The 23,024-nt window shown below is 36.1% G+C and overlaps 1 protein-coding gene across 2 annotated transcripts in view; it reads left to right on the forward strand.

The window, feature by feature from the left end:
• Window positions 1-23,024, forward strand: part of PPP4R3A (protein phosphatase 4 regulatory subunit 3A) — a 42,989-nt gene that overhangs the window by 11,933 nt on the left and 8,032 nt on the right. The window contains exons 2-10 of one of the 2 annotated variants that reach the window (XM_079127625.1): window positions 4,133-4,188; window positions 8,121-8,219; window positions 12,415-13,032; window positions 15,740-15,817; window positions 15,901-16,017; window positions 16,596-16,751; window positions 19,140-19,271; window positions 19,375-19,477; window positions 20,398-20,556. In XM_079127625.1, coding sequence (XP_078983751.1) covers window positions 4,133-4,188; window positions 8,121-8,219; window positions 12,415-13,032; window positions 15,740-15,817; window positions 15,901-16,017; window positions 16,596-16,751; window positions 19,140-19,271; window positions 19,375-19,477; window positions 20,398-20,556 — 1,518 coding nt within the window. The remainder of the gene's footprint in view (window positions 1-4,132; window positions 4,189-8,120; window positions 8,220-12,414; window positions 13,033-15,739; window positions 15,818-15,900; window positions 16,018-16,595; window positions 16,752-19,139; window positions 19,272-19,374; window positions 19,478-20,397; window positions 20,557-23,024) is intronic. The other variant, XM_079127626.1, reaches the window with a different exon arrangement.

A 23,024-nucleotide genomic window follows, 5' to 3' on the forward strand; every position in this document is an offset into this window, starting at 1 on the left:
TTCATTTCCCTTTAGCCCTAAACAACCACTAATCTCTCTTCTATCTGTATGAATTTACCTATTCTGGACATTTCATATAAACACATTCATAGAATTTGTGATCTTTTGTGACGCTTCTTTCAGTTAGCATGTTTTCAATGTTCATTTAAGGTGTGTCAGAATTTCATGACTTTGTATAGTTAGCTGAGAGCTATTTCATTGGGTGGACGTAACACATTTTATTTTTCCACTTATTTTCAGTTGATGGACATTTGAATTGCTTCCACTATTTACTATTATAAAAAATTCTGCTATATACATTGTATGTTTTTGTGTGGGCGTGTTCTTGAGTGTATAATTAGGAGTGGAGTAGCAGGGTAACTGATAAACTTTTTTGGTTTGGGGAAGGAGTGCTAGGGATTGAATCCATGGTATGGTCCTCATGATCTAGCACTCTGAACACATGTTCTACCACTGAATTGCACCCCCAATCCCTCTACATAACTTTTTGAGGAGCTACCTAATCGCTTCATTTTATCTTCCAGCAAGTATGAGCATTCTAATTTCTTTACATTGTTGTGAAAGCTTGTTACTATCTTTTCTTCCGTTATAGAGTCCCAGTGAGGTTGAAATGGTACCTCATTTGTGGTTTTGATTTGTGTTTTCTTAATGCCTGTGCTATTGACCATCTTTTCGTATGCTTTTTGATTTTCCTTTTTTGGAGAAATATCTATCCAAGTGCATTTTTTGTTTTATCTTTATTATTGAATTTGAAGAATTCATATGTATTCCGGATGTGAATGCTTTATCAGATAATGATTTCCAAATATTTTTTCCCATTCTCTGCATTGGCTTTTCGCTTGATGGCATTGTTTGCAGTGTGAACAATTAAAAGTTTTACATTCTAGTGATGTACAATTTATCATCATTTATCAGTGGATGTCCAAATTTTTCTTTTGTATACGTGTAATTTTGTGTAGTTTTAATACTTATAAAGAGGCATTTACTCACTCAGTTTGCTTCTATGCCATTGAGCCTCTTCTGTCTTCTAAAATAAAATTTTATAAAATAACCTAGTTCTTTTATGCACTGTATTTTTACTTATGTGGTTTTCTAGAGATGGATTGTTTTGGGGGATGTGAGGTTTTACTATAATACTTTTTTTTAAGAAAGTTATGTTTAAAGTATAATTGCATGTGTTCCCTGACTAATCTTTGAAAAGTTTGTTTGATCTGCAAGTCCCTAGTATGATTTTTGTTTGTTTGTTTATTTGTTTGTGGTACTGAGGATTGAACCCAGGCGCACTTTATTACTGATCTACATCCCCAGTCCTTTTTATTTATTTATTTTTTGAGATAGGGTCTTGCTAAGTTACCCATCTGGCATTGAACTTGGACAGCCTCCTCCCTCAGCCTACCAGGTAGCTGGGATTACACACTTGACTATGGTTGATTATAATGGATAACAGTACAACGTAGTTTTTGTTTTAATAGTTCAAACAATACTTCACAAAGGTAGTGGAAGGCTTTTAGTTTTGTGTTTTCTTTTGTGGTGTGTGGTGCTGGGGATTGAACCCAGGGCCTCTTATAGGCTAATAAGTGTGTGTTTTATTTACCACTGACTTATACCCTCACCCTGTACACGTTCTGTTAATTTACCTCCTGCTTTTTCATGTTATGGATGTTATCATAGCACAGTTGTTAAATCATCACAAAGCTAAAAACCTGATTATTGTATGTAAAGAGAATTGTAAAAGCAATCGAAATTTTGTTGTAATTAATCTGGCAAAATTTGGAAAAGGGCATATTAAACGTTTCCTAAAATGTAGAAATTCTTGTCTGAACTTTAGTAAGCCAAAAATAGTTGTGGGGCAGGAGCAGAAGAAGAAAAAAATTTTTAAGTAAGGGGAACTTTGAGGGTACCTGTGGGGGGGAAATTACTTAGAACATTCAGTTATCTTAAGTACAGACAGGATAAGACAGATTTGGGGTTAATCAGGTCACCTGTGCCAGACTCTGTGGGAGGAATTGTGGAAAGTGGGAAGATGTTTATGTGCACAGGACACTCACAAATTGAGTCATCGCAATTTGGTAAATGCTGGTGTTTTATTGTTCTCAGTATCTAACAGCACTGTTCTGAACAATTCTGAACAATTAGTGAATAGTAGTTCGCTGATAGGCAGCATTATAAAATTAATAAGTTAGTTTTAGCCTAAAGGCAAGGTAAGTTTGGAAATGTTAAGGCAACTGACTCTTCTCAATTATCTAGCTGCTATTTGGAGTGGGTAAAGCAGCTGTAATATGAGAAGAAACAAAAGCACTGTACGAGACAGCTGCAGAGGAAGCTGCTGCTGCTTAAGCATTTTGGGCCAGAACTTGTCTTCAGGTTGTGTGTCCCGAGTAGAACTGGTTGATGAGAAAGAAGGTAGGTATAATTCATGTCTCAAAATTTGCTCTTTCTCAGAAAGTGTGGTTATTTTCTAGATATTATGAGCCTTCCACTGCCAGGGTAAAAAGAGAAATGTGTGAATTAGCTTATTGTGAGGAATTAAATTGATTATTTGAAGATGGAGAAGTATGGCAGTTCCTTGTTGTTGTTTCTTTTTGTTGTTTTGTTTTTGTTAGTCCTTTATTAAGAAAAAGAAATATTGAGTTAGGTTCAGTGGTGCACATCTGTACTCCCAGCTACTTGGGAAGCTGAGGCAGGAGGATTGCAAGTTCCAGGCCAGCCTCAGCAACTTAGCCAGACCCTGTCTCAAAATTAAAAATAACAAGGGCTGGGGATATACCCCGGTGGTGGAGCATCCTTGGGTTTGATCCCCAGTACCATTAAAAAGAATAGAAAAGAATAGTAATATTCGTCAGATGTGGTAGCACATGCCTGTAATCCCAGCTATTTGGGAGACTGATGCAGGAGGCTGGTTTGAGCCTGTGAGTTCCAGACCATCCTGGGCAACATAGTGAGGCCCTGTATCCCAAAAAAAAAGAGAGGAAAAAAAAAAAAAAGAATAAAAAATGAGTTGGGTGCAGTGGCATACACCTACCTGTACAGTGACTCAGGAGGCTGAGGCAGGAGGATTGCGAGTTCAAAGCCAGTCTCAGCAAAAGCGAGGTGCCAGGCAACTCAGTGAGACCCTGTCTCTACATAAAATACAAAATAGGTGTGGGGATGTGGCCCAGTGGTTGTGTGCCCTGAGTTTAATCCTCGGTACCCACCCCCCAATAATAATTTTTAAAAAATGAAAGAAACATGAGACTTTCTAAAGGTGATATATAATTTGGGTATAACCTTGGGTAGTGGCTTATGTTTTATGTTGTCAAATTTTGCAAATTAATTCTTATTTCATTCTTAGTATGAGGTCATGGATCAGATGCTGTTACAGTCTTTATTTGCATATTTTAACGTGTTTCTCCAAATCACACAGTATGTCACAGACTTACACCCAGACCAACTGAAAAGAGCTCAAAGGCTCAAAACATAAAGCAATGATAAGGAGATGGAAATGTTATTGATTTTATCAATAAACATTGTATGCACACATTGTAATATCACACTATATTCCATAAATATGTACAGTTATTATCAAAAAATTTAAGTTGACAATAGGAAAGCTAACTGCCTGATTTGATCATGTACATTATATGCATATATGGAATTATTACACTGCCCCATAAATGTGTACAATTGTTAGAATAATAATTTAGAAAATTAATTTTATTAAAAATAAGCCTAGATCATTTGACTTTGTGCAGTTTTCTGTACCCTTGTGCTGCATATAAATTTTTAGATTTTTATTACCATCCAGTTTGCTCTTCAGATTGTCATATCTGTCTTGTTAAAAGTAAGCATATGGGAGCTGAGAGTGTAGTTCAGTGGTGGAACACCTGTCTGCCATGAACAAGGCCCTGGACTCAGTCCCCAGCACTGCAAAACAAAAAAACAAAGTAAGCATGTATAAAATACATTTCTTAAGTTACAAGTTATTATGTTTACACTTACATTGCTTTAAATTTTTTTCTTTAACTGAAGTTGTGTGTAAATTGCATCTGATGTTCAAAAAAGAAATATGTATATAAGGGAATATAATTTTGCTGTTTTGCAATAACATAATGGAATGTCTTGTTTTGTTTTGTTTTGTTTTTCTTTTTCATAGGTTCTCTGCTTTTAGAGTCCAAAATAAATCCTAATACTGCATACCAGAAACAACAGGTAAAATTTGAAGATGTTGTGTTTTATCTTGTATATTATCCTCTCAGTTTGGTGATAAAATAAAAATTTACTGTTTTCTTACAATAAGAAACTCAGCAGTTTACAGCACATTTTGCCAGTCTAGTTATAAAATTTCTGCCAATTTCTTTAGTGTTCAAAGCAGTTTTTTTTCAATGCTGGAGATTGAACCCAGGGCCTCTGTAGGCTGAAGCATATGCTCACTACTGCGCTATACCCCCAACCACACTTAATTTTAAAATTTATTTTGAAAAACTTGTCTTAAGATGAATTCATGTTCCTGATATCCTAGCAACTGAGTCTTGATTCTCTGAAGTTAAAACTAAAGTTATAGTTTCCATGTTTTTACCCGAAGAAAAAGGTGACCACTGACTTGACAAACCAGCTACTAACAACTAAATGGTGAAGATTCCTTCTTATGATGTTGTAGATACTTGTGCAGATGGACACTAGTATCTCCCTATAGAGCAGCACTGTGTAGATAGCCTCAGGAGGGCCTTAGAGTGTTGATACCATTTTGACAGTTAACTTCTGTTGAGTACATCTTTATGCCCTTCTAAAGTGTAAGCAGTGTCTGAAAGTAAATATTTTACACTGTCATCAAATGATGTTTATTCTGCATACACACTTACAATATACTGGATGCTTTTACAAAACTAGTGAAATCAAACTGTTCCTTTGCTGCCTTGAAGGTGCAGAGAGAAAATAATTAAGTTGGAGCATGGAGGTGCATGCTTGTAATCCTGTCTTAGCGATTTGGTAGGGTGAGACAAAGAGGATCTCAAGTTTGAATCCAGCCTCAGCAATTAGCGAGGTCCTTAGCAATCTATTGAGATTTCTGTCTCAAAATAAAAAGCACTGGGGATATATCTCAGTGATAAAGTGCCCCTGGGTTAAATCCCCAGTACCAGTAATAACAATAATTACTTTAGAAGAATGTTAACAGCCTGTTAATAAGTAAAATGTTTTGCTTCATCATTGACCATTAAAATACTACTAGAAGGGGGATTGAGCACAGTGGCACATGCTGGTAATCCCAGTGGCTTGGGAGGCTGAGGCAGGAGTATCTTGAGTTCAGAGCCAGCCCCAAAAAAAAAGCATGGTGCTAAATAGCAACTCAATGAGACCCTGTCTCTACATGAAATAGAAAAATAGGGCTGGGGATGTGACTCAGTGATTAAGTGTCCCTGAGTTCAATCCCTGGTTAACACACACACATCCCACAAAAACAAAATACTACTAGAAGGAAGTTAGTTTTATTTTGTCTATTAGATAGGCCTAAAAATTGTTACTTGCTAGACATCAAGGTAGTAGATAGAAAAACTGATAATTAACTCATAAATTTATTGAGTGGTGATTTATTTCCTCAGCAAACATTGGTATAATAGAAAACATATTGATAGTTTGCTGATCTATTAACATTTTGTTGTATTTACTGTTCTTAAAATGTTTAGGTTTAATTGAAATAGCTGAAGGCTGAATATTGGACTTTAAGGTTCCATAATTCATGGATTTCGAGGAATTTATCAGTTTAAGAGTAAAAGTACATTTACAAAATAGGAAAGATATAACCTCTTGAGAATGAGTGTCTCACTCAGCCTGTAGGTTGTTTGGTAAATAAAATGAACATTCAGCTCTTCAAGGAAACCTAAGAGAACTAAAAAATAAAATTTTTTTTAATTTTAATTTTTATTTTTTGGTATTAAACCCTGGAGTGCTTAACCACTGAGCCACAACCCTGGCCTTTTTTATTTATTATTTTGAGACAGGGTCTCTCTAAGTTGCTTGGGCCTCAGCCTCCTGAGTTGCTGCTGGGATTATAGGCTTGTGCCACCGTGTCCAGCTCAGAACTATTTCTAAGTTGTTAAAACCTACTAAATTTGACAAGTGGATAATTATGAACATAGAACATGTGTCTGTCTCCACCATGATTTTAAGCATCAGTCTCTAAATGATTCTGAATATGTTATAACAAAGCAGTTATATTCAGTTATACTAGTCTGTCTTAATACTAATACGATACTGGGTTTAACCTTATTCTAATGGCCCTTATTGAACTGATATGTATAAATATTAACCAGAATTTTGGGAGCCATCTGCTTTGGGCAAGTTGTCTCCCCATTGCCCAAATAATTGTTTCTTACCAACATTATTCCCACCACCAAGAAATGATACCTAATTTTACCATGAATTTTCATAACAGTTATGTGTTATTTTACTTTAAAATGAGGAAATTGAAGTCAGATCACCCACTAGGTATGTGGGGATATTAGAATTTATACCTTGATCTCTTTGCCTCTTAAAACTTCTTAGTATTTTCATCCCATAGTATTTTTGAAGGAAAGTACCAGTTTTAATTTTATTTTACATGGAGCCTTATACATAAGTGCTCAATAAATATGCTGGACAGATAACCTTGTCAATTATTTAGGCTACCAGGATTACAGATTAACTACAGATTCTTTATAGTAATGATTAGCATTGATTGTTAAATGAGTGGGAGTTATTTCCACTGGGTTATTTCCAGATGTGCACAGACTGTGCACCCTGTCAAACTGAAAATTCCTCTCCAGGCAGTTGTCATAGATTTGTAAATTTTTTTTGATACTAGGGTTTGAACCCAGGGGCACTTTACTGCTAGTCTATCCCCCAGTCCTTTTTATTTTGTTTGCTAAGTGCCCAGGCTGGCCTTGAACTTGTGATCCTCCTGCCTCAGCCTCCCAAGTTCCTAGGATTACGGGCTTGTGCCGTGGCACTTGCCAGATTTAATATTTTTCTTTATATTATACTCAGATACATCTAACTCATATTCACATTCTCCTCTTTTGAGCATTTGAAAAAAATGCTTATTGACAGTCCCTCCAGAGCTTGAAGATCGCTATTACATATCTTTTTAGGTTTCTTTATTTTAAAATGACTCTCCTTAGTGCCGCTGTTTCTTAAATGAGGTGATTCATAAACCTCTCTTCATGAAATGACCCTTTTAAAAAATGGCGATTGCTAATATATTTATTTACTACTGATAAACTTGAAAGAATATCTTAAACTATATATATTTTTTTATTATACCATGCATATGGTAGAGTATAGATGTTTTGCACTATGGGGAATATAAGATGGTCTCAGTATTATACATGCAGTGTCTTGCTGCGATTATATTGAAGCCTCTTGAACTGTTTATTATATTCTCTATTAAAAAAAATTCTCAGCTGGTCATAGTGGCATGTGCCTGTAGTCACTCCCAGCTACTTGGGATGCTGAGGCAGTAGGATTGCTTAGGCCTAGAAGTCAACACCACATAGTAAAACCCTGTCTCAAAATAAAGTGGTCCAAGAATAGAAGCTAAGGTGTGGTAGGTTCTGTCAGCGTGCTGCTTCGTGAACCCTAGCACTTTTGTGAAATTTTAAAAATACTGTTCAGATAAATGCTCACATATTACAAATGTAGGCTGTTTATTTCAAGGCCTTTATGGACCTCACATGCCCCAGGTAAAGAACACTTGTTGAGGGAAAAGAAAAGTTGTTTTGTTTATTAATCCCAGTCTTCTGACATGCCTCTAGTAATAGTATATTCAGGCTTACTCTTTGGCCATTTTAGTGAGAGCATAAAACGTGACTTAAAGTGCAAGGACAATATTAGTGAAATGATTTATTTGTATGTTTTTACTAGTACAAAATTATGTACTCATTTTAAATTCATATATTGGTCAAACTTTGTTCTTAGATAACATCTTTTTTAGATTTGGTAAAAATGAAGCATAAAAGACATTGATAATGTATTGGTAATTACCAGTGTTGCAAAAAGTAAAAATGAGTGATGTTCTGAATTCCTGTTGCTTTGTTCATTTGCCTTTTACTTTGTAATAATGTGTGTTAATCATTCAGACTCTTTTTTTCCCCCCCGCTAATCCAAAGGATACTCTGATTGTGTGGTCTGAAGCAGAAAATTATGACTTGGCACTTAGCTTTCAAGAAAAAGCTGGATGTGATGAAATTTGGGAGAAAATATGTCAGGTAATTTTAAAAATAGAAAATCACTATGCTTTTTTAAAAGGTTTTTTTTTTTTTTTAATAAATTTCAAATAGTTCTTTTAAATCTCTGTGAAAAGCTTGGTTTAAAGGAAGGTGTAATTTATTGACACCATACTACCCTGACCAGACTTTAGCTGAACTTAAGTTTTATATCTTACTGCCTTCTTGAGAACTCCTTTGAGTGTTCACTAGCACCTCCAACTTGATAATCCAAAATCAAGCACAATCTTCTCACCTAGATCTTTTTATCTGCCTGTCCCCCTCCTCTCAGTAAATGCCATGTAGTTGTGGAAACAGACTCATGGGACCTCTCATTCTTCCCTCAGCCCCAGCGTCCATTCTGTTCCTTATAATCAGCCTTGGATCCGTTCACTTTTCTTCCTTTTCTGCACTATTAGGCTACCATCATTTCTTCCCTGGTTTATTAGTTTCATCTTGACTGATCTTCCCACATTCACTTTACAACTAGAATGATCTTTTTTAAAAAATACAAGTGTGATCATGACACACTGTTCTTTTTTCTTTTTTCTTCTAATGTGCTCAAGTGACTCAACCACTGGTTCTTGTTCATTTGCTCATTTCCTCCTAGAAAGGTTTTCTCTACCTCCACATTTATTTCATCTGGAGAATAATCATCAGGTTTTTTCTTTCTTTCTTTCTCTCTCTCTTTCTTTTTTTTTTCCCCCCCTTTTTTAAATTGAGTCTCAAAAATGTGGCCCTCAGCAGCAGCAGGAGTATGACCTAGAAACCGTGATCCCCAGGCCAGACCTACTACATCAGAAGCTAGGGTATTATGATGTTGTATTAACAAGCGCTGTAGGTCAGTGTGTAAAGGGCAAGGCAGTAAATATTTTAAACTTTATAGGCTATAAGCAACTTAGTGAGACCCTGTCTCAAAATAAAAACTGACTAGAGATGTACAGTGTTTTAGCACCCTTGGGTTCACTCTCTGGTATCCAGAAAAAGCCATGGAGGCTGAGATTGTGGCTCAGCGGTAGAGCACTTGCCTCACATGAGTGAGGCACTGGGTTGGATTCTCAGCACTGCATATAAACAAATAAAATAAAAGATCCATCAATAACTAAAAATAAATAGCCATAAATTGCAGGCAAATGGAGAATTTGGCTAGTTTTGTCAACCCTCCTTTAGGTGATTCTGGTACACCCTGAAGTTTGAGAGCCACTAATAGAAATTATTAGCTTTAATAGAAATTACAGTGCCCTTGAGGCACAGTTTTTTCTTAACTTTTTCTTACGTTGTACATTTTATTTATTCAGATAGTAGTGGGTCTGGCCTGGAGATTATGGTTTCTAGGTCATACTCCTGCTGCTGATGAGGAACACATTTTTGAGACTCAATTAAAAAAAAAAAAAAAAACTGACGATTATTCTCCAGATGAAATAAATGTGAAGGTAGAGAAAACCTTTCTAGGAGGAAATGCACAAATGAGTCTGTAAGGAGAACCAGTGGGTTGAGTCACTTGAGCACATTAAAAAAAAAAAAAAAAGCTGAGTATTGAACTGAGCTGCGTTTTTTTAAAATCGATTAACCTGCCTATTGATGCTGTCCTTTTCCTTCTCTAGAATGTGAAGGACTCAATTTATATCCAAATGCCTTCTTTCTTTTTTCCTTTTCCTTTCCTTTGTTCTGTGGTACTGGGGATTTTTTTCTATTGAGCCAATATGTAAATCAAACCCGGCCTCATTCTGTAACTGTCGTGCCTGACTCTCTTTTAATATTGTTTGATCTTTACCTTTTCTTAGTCTTTTTTTTTTCTATCTGGTTGTCGGCGAACCTTTATTTTATTTATTTACTTATTTATTTATATGCAGTGCTGAGAATTGAGCCCAATGCCTCACACATGGCAGGCAAGTGCTTTACCACTGAGCCAGAGCCCTAGCCCCCGTCTTTTTTTTGTTTTGAGGTGCAGTCTCAGTTTTTTCACTTGGTACACAGGTGAATATTTGTGTTCTTTCTCTGCAGTAACTTACCTAAGAACCACTGTGTGTTTTATGTTGTTCTCACCTGGTCTTTCCCTCTTTTATTATATATAATTGATCTTCAAAGTGTTGTTTCTCAATTACCCTTGTTTTTTGATTCGGTTTTGGTCCTAGAGATTGAACCCAGGGACTCTCTGCCACTGAGCTATGCCCCCAGCCCTTTTTATTATTATTATTTTTTTATTTTGGGGCCTTGAACTTATGATCCTCCTGCCTCAGTTGGCCGAGGCACTGAGACTACAGGTGTGTGCCATTGTTCTCAGCTCTCAGTCACTTTTTTAAATGAATTCTGTCTGTATTCATTAATCATTTTCTGGATCCTGGCTCATTCCAGGGAAGACATTATATTTTCCCTGTGTTTATTTCTTGACCCTATTCATCACTCCTTTTTTGTATATCAAAATAGCTAAAAATCTTCCGTATTTTCATTTACCCTCCTAGTTAATAATTACCAGGTCTAAACTCAAGAAGTCTTTCTCATTATTCTTGTCCCTTTTAGATTGGTTTATTAATTAGAATCTATCAGCTGGGCACAGTGGTGTAAGCCTGCGTTCCCAGCAACTAAAGAGACTGAGGCAGAAGTATTGCAAGTTCAAGGACAGCCTGGGCAAGAACTGGAGATATAGTTTAGCCGCAAAGTGTCCCTGGGTTCAATCCCCAGTACAACCCAAAACAAACGAAAGAACAAACATTTTTCTGTGGGTAAATCATAGCTTTGGTACTAGAACCTAAAACTATAGCTTGAAACTGCCAGATATAAACCATGAATGTGTCTGGCCTCCTTTCATTGGTGCTGCCTACGGAGTTAAAAGTCCAAACCATATCACCTTGCATGTGTTTCAAGACAAATATTTCAGGTCTTCCTCCCTTCAGGTATCCATCAACAGGTACCTCTTAACCATGCTGAGCAATTTAAATTTGGCTATTTCATAAAAGCCTACATTTTATCTGTTTTATAAATAAAACTTTCACAGTAACTTAAAGTTGGGATTTATAGCAGCTTTTAGGATTCTGGGGGGTTAGAAAGGCCACAGGTTTGATTCCTTAACTTTCAGCAGATATTCTTGGGGGATAGCTCTGCTACTTCAGGTTGGGCTTACTTTATATGTGGCTTCATTTCTGTGTAGGTGTACTTGTAGCCTACTCAGCTTTTCCTACTCATGTCTTTGGGCTACCATCTAGCATTTGTAGGGATTATTGACCTACTTTGGTCCAAAGCCAGTTTGTTCACACTCTTTGACCCTTTCCTAGGATCAATGGACGTGTTTTCCTTGTTGCTTTACAGTTATATACTTTTACTATGATCACAGCACTCTGTATGATATTTGATATTGAAAATAATATTGAAAAGCCTGGCCGTTCTAGGAATGTTTCTGAGACCTGGTCTTTTGGAAAATATATTATAAATGGAAGATCATGAATAGGTGTTTTGGCATTGGGCCTCTGTGTTGTGGGTCTCCAAGAGATTCTTGGGCAGTCTTGGTTGGTTTAGCCTATCCTAGAAAACTACTCTTGTCTATAGATCTTGTACTTTAAGAGAAAGTTCATTTTATCTCTGAACTTTGAATAAACTTGTTTAAAATTAAAAGTATATGTTATTTGAAGAAATGTGTTTCAGTTGGTGTTTTCATTGCTGTGACCCAAACACCAAACCAGAACAACTTAGAGGAAGTATCAAAGGTCTCAGCCCATGGTTGGTAGACTCCAGTGGGCCCAAAGTGAGGCAGCACATCATGGGGGAAGGATGTGAAAGAAGGAATCTGCTTCCCTCAGGGCATTCAGGAATCAAAGGAGGGATGGGAATCAGAGGAAGGAGAGAGATGCATCCTTCCAGGGAACCTTCCCCCAGTGATCCACCTCCTCTAGCCATGACCCGCTTATCCACAGCTACCACCAGCTAAGCCATTCAGACTAGGATGGACTGATCATGTCACAGCTCTCATAATCTAATCATTTCACCTCTGAATATTTCTGCATTGATCGCTTACTGGGATACCCCATATCCAAATCATAATAGCAGCTTAGAAAAAGCAGGCAGTTGTGTCAAGTTTGAAATAAGATTCTAAAACTTGAAAATTATTTTTATGGTTTTCTTATAATATCTCTGTATTTGTTGAAGGATATTGTTTAGGTTTGCTGGTTTATGTTTTGTCAGCTACACAAATTCTTCTTCATAGGTTCAAGGAAAGGACCCTTCAGTGGACATCACTCAGGACCTTGTAGATGAATCTGAAGAGGAGCGATTTGATGATATGTCATCGCCAGGTTTAGAATTGCCATCTTGTGAATTAAGTCGCCTCGAGGAAATTGCAGAACTTGTGGCATCATCTTTACCTTCCCCCCTCCGCCGTGAGAAACTTGCACTAGCACTGGAAAATGAGGGTTATATTAAGAAGCTCTTAGAGCTTTTTCATGTATGTGAGGATTTGGAAAATATTGAAGGACTGCACCACTTGTATGAAATTATCAAAGGCATCTTCCTCTTGAATCGAACTGCTCTTTTTGAGGTTATGTTCTCTGAGGAATGTATAATGGACGTCATTGGATGTTTAGAATATGACCCTGCTCTATCACAACCACGTAAACACAGGGAATTTCTAACCAAAACAGCCAAATTTAAAGAAGTGATTCCCATATCAGATCCTGAGCTGAAACAAAAAATTCATCAGACATACAGAGTTCAGTATATACAAGATATGGTTCTCCCTACCCCTTCGGTCTTTGAAGAAAATATGTTATCAACACTTCACTCCTTTATCTTTTTCAATAAGGTAGAAATTGTTGGTATGTTACAGGTAAGTTAGATAATTTTCCTCCTACTTAAAGGTACCTGCTTGATTAATACCATTTAAACTCATAGTTGCCTTAAGCAAAAATTAATTCGCTCTTTTTAAAGCCTTAAATTGAGTTTGATTTTGTTAAAGTCTAAAGGTAAGTATTTTGATGATACTGTAAGAGATTTTGGTAAATAATAATACTCTTGAGACCAGAGGTGGTGGGTTGGGTACGGAAGGTAAGTGATAAAGTAGTCTAGCTTGGGCTAGGGGTTTAGCTCAGTGGTAGGTTGCTTGCTTAGCATGCCTGAGGCTGTGAGTTTACATCACCCCTATTTCCCACCCCCCATCAATAAAGGGTGGGGGGGACCTAGTTTGAAGAAATTACAAGGGAGCTGGCCTTACTGGCACATGCCTGTCATCCCAGCTACTCTGGAGGCTGAGGGCAGTTGAGCATTCCTAATCTAAAGTTAAAAATCTGAAATGCTCCTAAGTTTAAAACTTTTGACATGTCAGCATCAAAAAGTTTTGAATTTCAGATTTTCAGATTAGGGGTGCTCAAGCTGCAACTGTTTTCCTAGAACTAGAAATAATTCCATTTCATATTGACCAGTTTAATGTGTTTTCCATTGATTTCAGACGTGAACATATAATGTGGACAGTACAATCTGTTAAGTATAATAGTAATCCTCTGTGGAGAGTATTGTAGTAGATAACAATGGAGTTAGGATTCTGGTACCAGTTTCCATTTTACATTTGTTCTTTGATGAGGTGCTAGTTTTTGCTGGCTAGCAGAACCACATTCTCTATTTCAATTTTGGCTCCTGATTTCTGCAGATAATCCTGAGTTCTATTCATCTTTTTGTGTGTTTCTGTTTTTGTTTTGAAGGGATCTGTCACTTCTCTATGTTCTTGGTCTTCATATGGGTAAAATACTAGTTTTAATCATTAAGTGCAAATAATTTCAAGTTGTTAAGTCTTTGCTTCCCTACAATATGCAGTATTCTCTAAAACACTGGCTGCCAATGTTACTGATCTGTTTTTCTTAATGCTAGGCCCTTGTTTCCAAACACAGGACCCAGTGCATGCTAGGCAAGCACTGTGCCACTGAACTACACCCTTAGCTCAGGCAAGAGCTTTCTTTTCCTTTTCCTTTTCCTTTTCCTTTTCCTTTTCCTTTTCCTTTCCTATACCAGGATTTAAACCCAGGAGTACTTAGACACATCCTGAGCCTTTTTGTTTTAATTGAGATAGTCTCACTAAGTTGCTTAGAACCTTGCTAAGTCACTGAGGCTGGCTTTGAATTTGCAGTCCTGCCTCAACCTCCCAAGCCACGGGGATTGTAGGCACACACTTCTGCTCCTGGCACAAGAGCATGTTTGAGGAGCAGTTTGAAGCAGGTACCTGCCACCCTTTTGTGAGCACACACAGTCACACCTCTTCTTATGATTGACTATTTCCTCTTGTACAGTTAGTCATTCTTGTACTATTTGGGGTGTGTTTTGAAATTAGATGCCATTTCGCAACAAACATGGCCCAAAAAAACACATAATGAGGCCATGAACTGTTTGTATTTTTTTTTTTTTTTTTTTTTTTAGAAAAAATAAAAGTAGGAATGACCAACTAGTGTAGTGTATAAGCATGTTTTCTGAGTACCTACAGTAGTGAATATGAAGCTTCTAATGTAATAGGAAGTTGCATGTGTGTGTGTGTGTAAGTGTGTTTAGACTTAGGCATATGTAGGGCTGGAGAGTTATTGAGTTATATGTAGGATTAAAATGTTTTTTCTAAATCTTGATGAAAAATAGTGCACAGGAAAATTTGATAGTTCACCAGGGAGGCTCTAGGACCTTATTAATTGATTAGACTTGGGTAATCTTTGTTTCAGTTATAAAATGACATAAGGTAACATCCAAAGTTCTTTGCAAGTTCTATACTTCTCTAACTTAGTTACCTAGATAAATATCCTTTGTTGGGTATCCTTTGAGTCCTTTTTAAAGTAATTTAACATATATTAAATTACTATGTGTATGTAATGCATACTTTTGAATATTAGATATTTGTTTAAAAGCTCTGAATTTAGCTTTTTAAATACTGAATCACTTTCTGTATCTATAAAACCTCAAGAAAGCTTTTATCTTCATCCTCATTTGAGAGGTTGTGGAACCTTAACTTCTAAGGTCAGTTAGTAAGAACCTATATAAATGAGGGGTTAGCAGACTGTGGCCATGCTTTGTATTTTGTAAACAGAGTTTTATTGGAACACAGCTTTTCTCATTCATTTACATATTGTCTTACTGTTTCTGTACTACAACAGAATTGTTGGTGTAAAAACTTAGGAGACTGAGCAGCCTGGATTACTTAGTGAGACCCCGCCTCAAAATTTTAAAAGCTGGAGAGCTGGGGATGTAACTCAGTGTTGGGTACCCCTGTGTTCAGTCCCCAGTGGGGGAATAGGAGAGAATGTCCACAGAGCCTAAAGTAGATATTCTCTGACCCTTAAATAGATTTAGGGAACAGAGCCTTGCCAAAATATAAGAATAATCTTTCTGATAAGAACCTCCAATTTATCTTTCTAACAATTTGTTTTTTCTTCCTTACTTTTGAAGAACAGTATTGCTTTTACCAGTTATTAAAATATGTATCTTCCATATATCTTACAGCATACTGAAATTTTTGTATACTCTTATTATCTCTAATAAAATTAATTTTTTCTCTTATTTCACAGGAAGATGAAAAATTTCTGACAGATTTGTTTGCACAACTAACAGATGAAGCAACAGATGAGGAAAAAAGACAGGAATTGGTAAGAAATTAGATATTAAGAAAGGCATAAAATAGAACAACAAACCTTTTTTTATATTCACTTACCCTTTGTCCTGATTTCAGGTTAACTTTTTAAAAGAATTTTGTGCGTTTTCCCAAACGCTACAACCTCAAAACAGAGATGCTTTTTTCAAGACTTTGTCAAACATGGGCATATTACCAGCTTTAGAAGTCATCCTCGTAAGTTTGTTTCTCCTCATTTTAAATGACCATTATATTTTTAAACCACAAAAGCCATGTTATGTAACACACAAGTATTTTAGTATAGCCAGTGTTAGAGGCTTGAGCTATGTAGCTCAGTGATAGAATGCCTACCTAATATGAGTGAGGCCCTGGGTTCTATCAGTCCTGGAGGGAAAAGTGTACGTGTGCATGCGCTTGCACACACACACACACACACACACATAGATGTTCCAGTATTTAATATTAGCTGCATATTACATAAAGAAATAAATTCTAGTACTGAAATTCTTACACTGTATTGAAAGAAAGCTCATGTAAAGTCATTTTCCATAGCTTTAGTAATGATTTCTTAACTTTGCTGTCACTAGGTGAAATGTTGAAATGGGCAAATACGAGTGGGTGATTTAGAAGGTATGATTTATCCATAGAACAAGAGGTTTTAGTGCAACAGAATTTGACCTTTTTTTTTTATTGCACTGTTTTGTTATAATTTGTTTTGTTAGGTTTTAGACACTTACATAATGATAAGTTCCATGTTTTTATAATTTTAGTAGAATAAGTTTTTTTCTCTGTAGGGCATGGATGATACACAGGTGCGAAGTGCTGCTACTGATATATTCTCATACTTGGTTGAATATAATCCATCCATGGTACGAGAGTTTGTCATGCAGGAGGCACAACAGAATGATGATGTAAGTAAGAAGTTAACAGAGCAAAAAATAACCAGCAAGGTAAATATTATTTACGCTAATAGTAAGTATTTGTACATTAGGAGGCTATAGCTGTGTTTATTACCATTTTTACAAGTTAAATTATTGCTCTTTGGGGGGGAAGTATAGTTGTAATATCAGATGGCTTTATTCTTTCCCTAAATTAGCTCCTATCCTAGTTTATAAATTTATTGTCTTTCAACCATTTGTTTGTTAGTTTAAGTTTCTTTAAAATTTTTGGACATTGAGTTTTTTTTTTTTTTTTTTTTTTTTTAATTCTGAAGTTAACTTCTATATTATTTTATTTAAATTGTTTAATCACTTAATTATTTTTCTATAGGAAGAATTATGAGTAACCCCTAGGAAACATTGACTGCTAGGGGTAGATTCTGAGAATCATTAAGAACAGACAAAACACAGTCCCTTGAAAAGTATTTAGGGATGGGCTGGGATTGTGGCTCAGTGGTAGAACAATTGCCTTGCATGTGTGAGGCACTGGGTTCGATTCTCAGCACTGCATATTGATAAATAAAGGTTCATCAAAAACTAATGAAAATATTTTTTTAAAAAAAGTATTAAGGGAACTAATTTTTTACTGCCTAATCAAACAACAAGCTGTATCTTGTTCAGACACTCACACAAACTAGGATTTGTGAAAAATTACAGTAAATAACCACCAATTTTAAAATAGCTGAGAGAGAATATTCTAGTAATTTGAAGGGCATTTACAGATTTTATGGTTCACTATGTTTATGGCTCCCAAACATAAATGTGGGAGCCATAAATGTGTGTGCTCTTTTTGATTTTCAGATAACTGGTGATTCTGATATTTCCTCCTTACCCCCTAAAATTTTGTAGATAGCTCTTTCCTTAAGAAAAGACTAAGCTGAACTGAGTGTGGTAGCACACACCTTGGGAGACTGAGGCAGGAGGATCCCAAGTTCAAGGCCAGCCTCAGCAATTTAGCAAGACCCTAAGCAGCTTAGTGAAATAATAAAAATAATAAAAACAAAAAGCACCTTGGGTTTGGTCCCTGGTACCAGAAAAAAAGAATAGACTAAGCTGGTCTGTCCTCCTTGCCTTCTTGAAGGAGGGAAGAAGATGCCATCCCCTTAAAAAATAAATCTCTGCATAATTCTAGCCTGTTGTGTTTCTTGAAATATGAGAAGATAGCCCTTGTTACCATTTGGAAAGAGCCTGCTTAATGTGTATAGTGTCAAAATGAAGTGGAATGCCTAGTAACATCTATATTTAAGGTTTATTTTTAAATTGTACCAGGGTAGGTACAGAAAAGTGCCAGTTTGAAGTATTGAATGTTAAGTCTCATTTTTCTTTATGAAATAGTCCTGAGAACGAGTATGTCTGTATAATTAAAAATGGGGGCTCTTCTTGTTGACCATGTAACCTGCCAGTTGAATAAGCATTGTAATACTGCACTCCCATGCACTACACCTCTTGCTTTTTTTTTCCTTGTCTTCAGGACTGGGGATTGAAACCAGGAGTACTTTACCACTTACCTACGCCCCCAGCCCTTTATTTTTGTAGCCAGAGTCTCACTAGGTTTTCCATGCTAGCCTCAGACCTTGTCAGTCCTTCTGCATCAGCTACCCAAGTAGCTGGGATTATAGACATGAGCCACCATGCCCATTTGGTTTTGATGATCATTTCCATATATTCTCTGTGTTTTTCTGTCCTCGTTCACCCTACTATTGCATATATAGGCAGGAGTAGGGAATTTTCTCACTGAATGCCTCTCAAATTTATTTACTCCATGGCCAGGATTACCAGTCAAAATTGGGCATTAGGAAAGCCAGCAGTCTTATTTTGTTTGACATTTGGAATCTGTATAATCCACTTGTTGTTTTGTGTACAGTTATTACTCTTAATTTCATTTCCCTCAATTTCAGGCATTTGGGTGCTACCTATTTTCTTACATTTATTTTAAAAGGAAACTTTTTAAAGATTTCCATAAATGGAAAAGAGGTATCATTTACCAAAAATAGAAAGTCTATATTAAAATAAATGTAGTAAAAGTAGAATGATATCATCAATTCTACCTAAGTATTTCCATTGTTAAAGTTATGAATATAAATCTCATGAGTTTGCTGCAGAAGGTGGTAGAGAGGCATACAGATCTACTGACACCAAACTGAAACTTTGTTTTTGCTTGAATCAGAGTTACTTAAAGATAATAGAAAAAGACAGACTTTCTTTTCATTACATTCAATGTTTCTTCATCACACTTTGGGGAAGCACTGTAGTATATCCTATTAAAGAAGTGAGGTAGTTGCTGCATTTTGTTTGCATTAGCATGATAGCTAGAACTCACTGATGCTGTAGTGTCTTAGTATGTGCTTTTCCTATTCTCTCTTGTAATAAGTGATCCTTAATGTGTATTTTTCTCATCAGGATATTTTGCTCATCAACCTCATTATAGAACATATGATTTGTGACACAGATCCGGAACTCGGAGGAGCAGTCCAACTTATGGGCCTGCTTCGAACTTTAGTTGACCCAGAGAACATGCTAGCCACTGCCAATGTAAGCCATGGGCATTTTTACTCTTTTTCATAGCTAGCATTTTGTTTATTGCTGGTAGGAATCAGTGCAGTTAAAGTTCATGAAAGTGTTTTTGATTCTTCAGAAAACAGAAAAGACTGAATTTCTGGGTTTCTTCTACAAGCACTGTATGCATGTTCTCACTGCTCCCTTACTAGCAAATACAACAGAAGACAAGCCTAGTAAAGGTAAGATAATGCAGGTTGGTGGTTAAGTTCTCTGTTCTTGAATTCTGCAGCTCAAAGTTAGTGTTAAGTAACAGTCTTTATTTTGAGATAGTGGAAGAGGAATGAAAGCAAGAGCAGCAGGCACATCTCGGAAGAAAAGTAATAGCCTTTAAAAGTTCAAACCATTAGGTTAACATAGAGGTCTAATAATATATTTTCAAAAGAGATGTTCAAGAAAATTGTTTTAAGAGTGCTATAAAAATATAACAAGTATCTAGAAAAAGAAATGAGATTTACTTTCAGAATTTTAAAATAAATTCATTAAATCATATTTGTGTTTAATTTGCATCGGCACAGGTGAAATATGAAGAAGGAAATAGCTATGAACAATCTGTTATTTATTCCTTTACATTTATTTCTTAGGGCTTTAGCTTACATGTGTATGTGTTTAAAAGTAGTCTCAGGGTCTTCACTGAAAAAACACAACCCAGGGAAAAATACATGTAAAATTTGCTTTTTTGTATGACTCTAGATTCAGGTCTTGGAAATGAGAATATTCATTTTTCCTATTTTATTCATACTGGGTAAAACTTGAGGCCTCTTTCCAAACTCATACACTCAGTTTATCCAGCATTTATTAAAACCTTTTGTTGAAGGCACTTTGCTAATATCTATGGGGCTAAACAGGAGGAATGAAAACAGTGAGTAAAATGTTCTCAGAGGCTTCCCACTTGGTGAGTAATAAAGATAAGCCAATAATTACAAGTCATTGTGGATGTACTATATGTAGGAAAGGAAGCACAAAGCGCACTGAAATATTGGGAGCAAGAAAGAATGATTACTCCGAAGATGAGAGGGTATCTAACAGAGCCTCCTATGCTGTGTATGCATCTTTGAGGGGGGGCATGTGTGTAAATAAAATTGTATTTTGTTTATTTTAGATGATTTTCAAACTGCACAGTTGTTGGCACTTGTATTGGAATTGTTAACGTTTTGTGTGGAGCACCATACCTACCACATAAAGAACTACATCATCAACAAAGACATCCTCCGCAGAGTGTTAGTGCTTATGGCCTCCAAACACGCTTTTCTGGCATTATGTAAGTGTTGCTTCTCATAGTCTTAACTTATTATCTTTGCATATTATTATGTGGACCTAAGCTCTATAGACTATCTGTGTACACTGATTATATAGTTTTGCCACATCGAGCAGGGGATTCTCTTCTTTCTCATTCATATATAGCAAATGGGATAGAGTACACATTACATTATACCGATCTGTATTAAAACAGTCTCTTTGATCATTTTACCTCAGGTATTTTAGAGCCTGAGTGATAAACTACAGCTTTTGGCCAAATCTAGCCCATGGCCTGTTTTTGTACAGCCTGTGAACTAAAAAAATGACTTTGACGATTCTAAAGAGTGGTTAGAAAAAGAAAATAAATATGCCACAGAGGCCATATGTAGCCCACAGTGCCTGTCATATGTACCATCTGACCTTCACTAAAACATTTGCAGACGCTTTCAGCGCAACAGATAGTGTGTCTTTCCCTGCCTATGCTGGAGCTAAGGGTTCTGCACAGAGCTACACCCTGTCCTAAACAACAGAGAGTCTTTTAACAAGATTATTCTTATTATGTTATTTGACCCTAGTTTGTTGCAGTAAAACATTTCTGAATTGGAAACAGGTTGGTCCAGAGTGTTCTTGTCATGAAGCAGCCATATTTCTTAGGTAATGAGTTTCCATTTTAAACTGTTCTTATAGAAGTGGGCAGACCAAGTTTAGGGGGGTCCTGGAAGCTCAGTAAAAGATTCCTGCTGGTAACTAACTTTTGCCTTTTAGTTTTTGAAGGTAAGTTGGGGTGTTTTGTGTATATATATATATATATATATATATATATATATATATATGGTATCATTTAAAAGTTCCTTAAAAATTCTATCAGGGTGACAGTTGTCATTTTTATTGACTTAAAATTTTCACATTAGTCTGCATGTACTGAAAATCCATGTGGTCAGAGCATATTTTCTTTGTTCAAGTTGTGACTGTTAGGTTCAGTTATTTTCTGCTAAATATTTAGGATCTTTAAAATTACTTTAGTGACCTTTTTCAGCCAGAAGTAATGAGTAGCATCTGTGGCATTAACTTAAGGTTTTTTCTTCTTCTTTTGTTTTTTGTTTTTTGGGGTTTTTTTTTGTTTGTTTGTTTGTTTATAAGGGGGTACTTAACCAATGAGCCACAATCCCAACCCTTTTTTATATTTTATCTAGAGCCAAGGTCTCACTGAGTTGCTTATCAAGGCCTCGCTAAGTTTCTGAGACTGGCTTCAAACTCAAAATCCTCATGCCTCCGCCTCACACACCACGGGTATTATAGGCATTGCCTCCATGCTGCCTTAATTTAGACTTTCTAAGTACAGCAAAAATAGTCATTATTTCTGTTCTGCCTTACTATTGCTTATATCTGTGAGCTGAGCACATATGGAATCAGACTAATTTTCACAATACCCTTGTTAATAGAAAAAGGAGAGTACCAAGGTTAAAGAGACTCATAACTCTGAATTGTTCTTTGTGTCAACAGATAAGAGGGTTTTATTCGGGTGTGGGAAAGGGAGTTTGAACAGATGGGACAGAGTGGAAAACATGAATAAATGAGTAAGTTTAAGTAGTTGTATTTCAACAAATATATTAAATACCTATGGCTATATTTCATTGATTCTAAGATGTATATTTTTACACAGTTGTCTGTGAATCAAGGTGAGTCTTAAAATTAATGACATGGCGATTATAATTGGTAGTTCTCTGTTTCCTTAGCTTTGGGGAAAAAAAGTTTTTTGCAATCAGTGGCATCTTAGATTTGATTCAATACTGTATTTACACACCTAGTACAAATAAAGGAAGATAATTTAAGTACTGGACTAAGCTGTCAATGTAATGTATTCATTAGGAGAAAATCCTGTGAAAATCAAAATACCACTTAATAAGCACTATATTGAGGTGCCTTTGGAAAGCTTGAATAATAATTGAAAATAAGTGCAAACAGTTTATTTGAAATTAGTGAAACAGATCAGAAGATTTTACAAAGGAGGTGACTTGCATTTCCCTTGGCCGTGAGAGCGTGTGACATTCTTGGTTGAATACATAGTTAAGATGTTAAATGTAGAAGTATGTTGTATTGTTGCCATAGGCAGGACGTGCAGGTCCCCTGGAGAGTGGCAGCACATGCAGCTGAAAAGAAAGGCCTTTTAAAAGTTCCATCTTGTTATTTTGCTTGCATTTTTGTAAAGGAGACTTCTCATAATTTGTTGATCTTTGGAGAGAATCATTACAAGTAAACGAATGTTTATATTATTGGAAACTATGTGACAAAAATCTCATGTTCAGTTGCTGTTGATATTTGATAAACTGAGTCAGGTCATCATTAAACCTAATTTTTCCTCAAATGATTTCTCAGTGGACCTTTTCCCAGGGTTGAGAATATGAATTTCTTCTTAGGAAGACACCAGTGCTTAGGAACAGCCCTTGGGAAGAACTGGGTTTATGATCTTTTTACCAAAGATTTCTTAAG

The sequence above is a fragment of the Sciurus vulgaris genome (assembly GCF_902686455.1).
Source record: "Sciurus vulgaris genome assembly, chromosome: 2".
NCBI classification, from domain to species: Eukaryota; Metazoa; Chordata; class Mammalia; order Rodentia; family Sciuridae; genus Sciurus; species Sciurus vulgaris.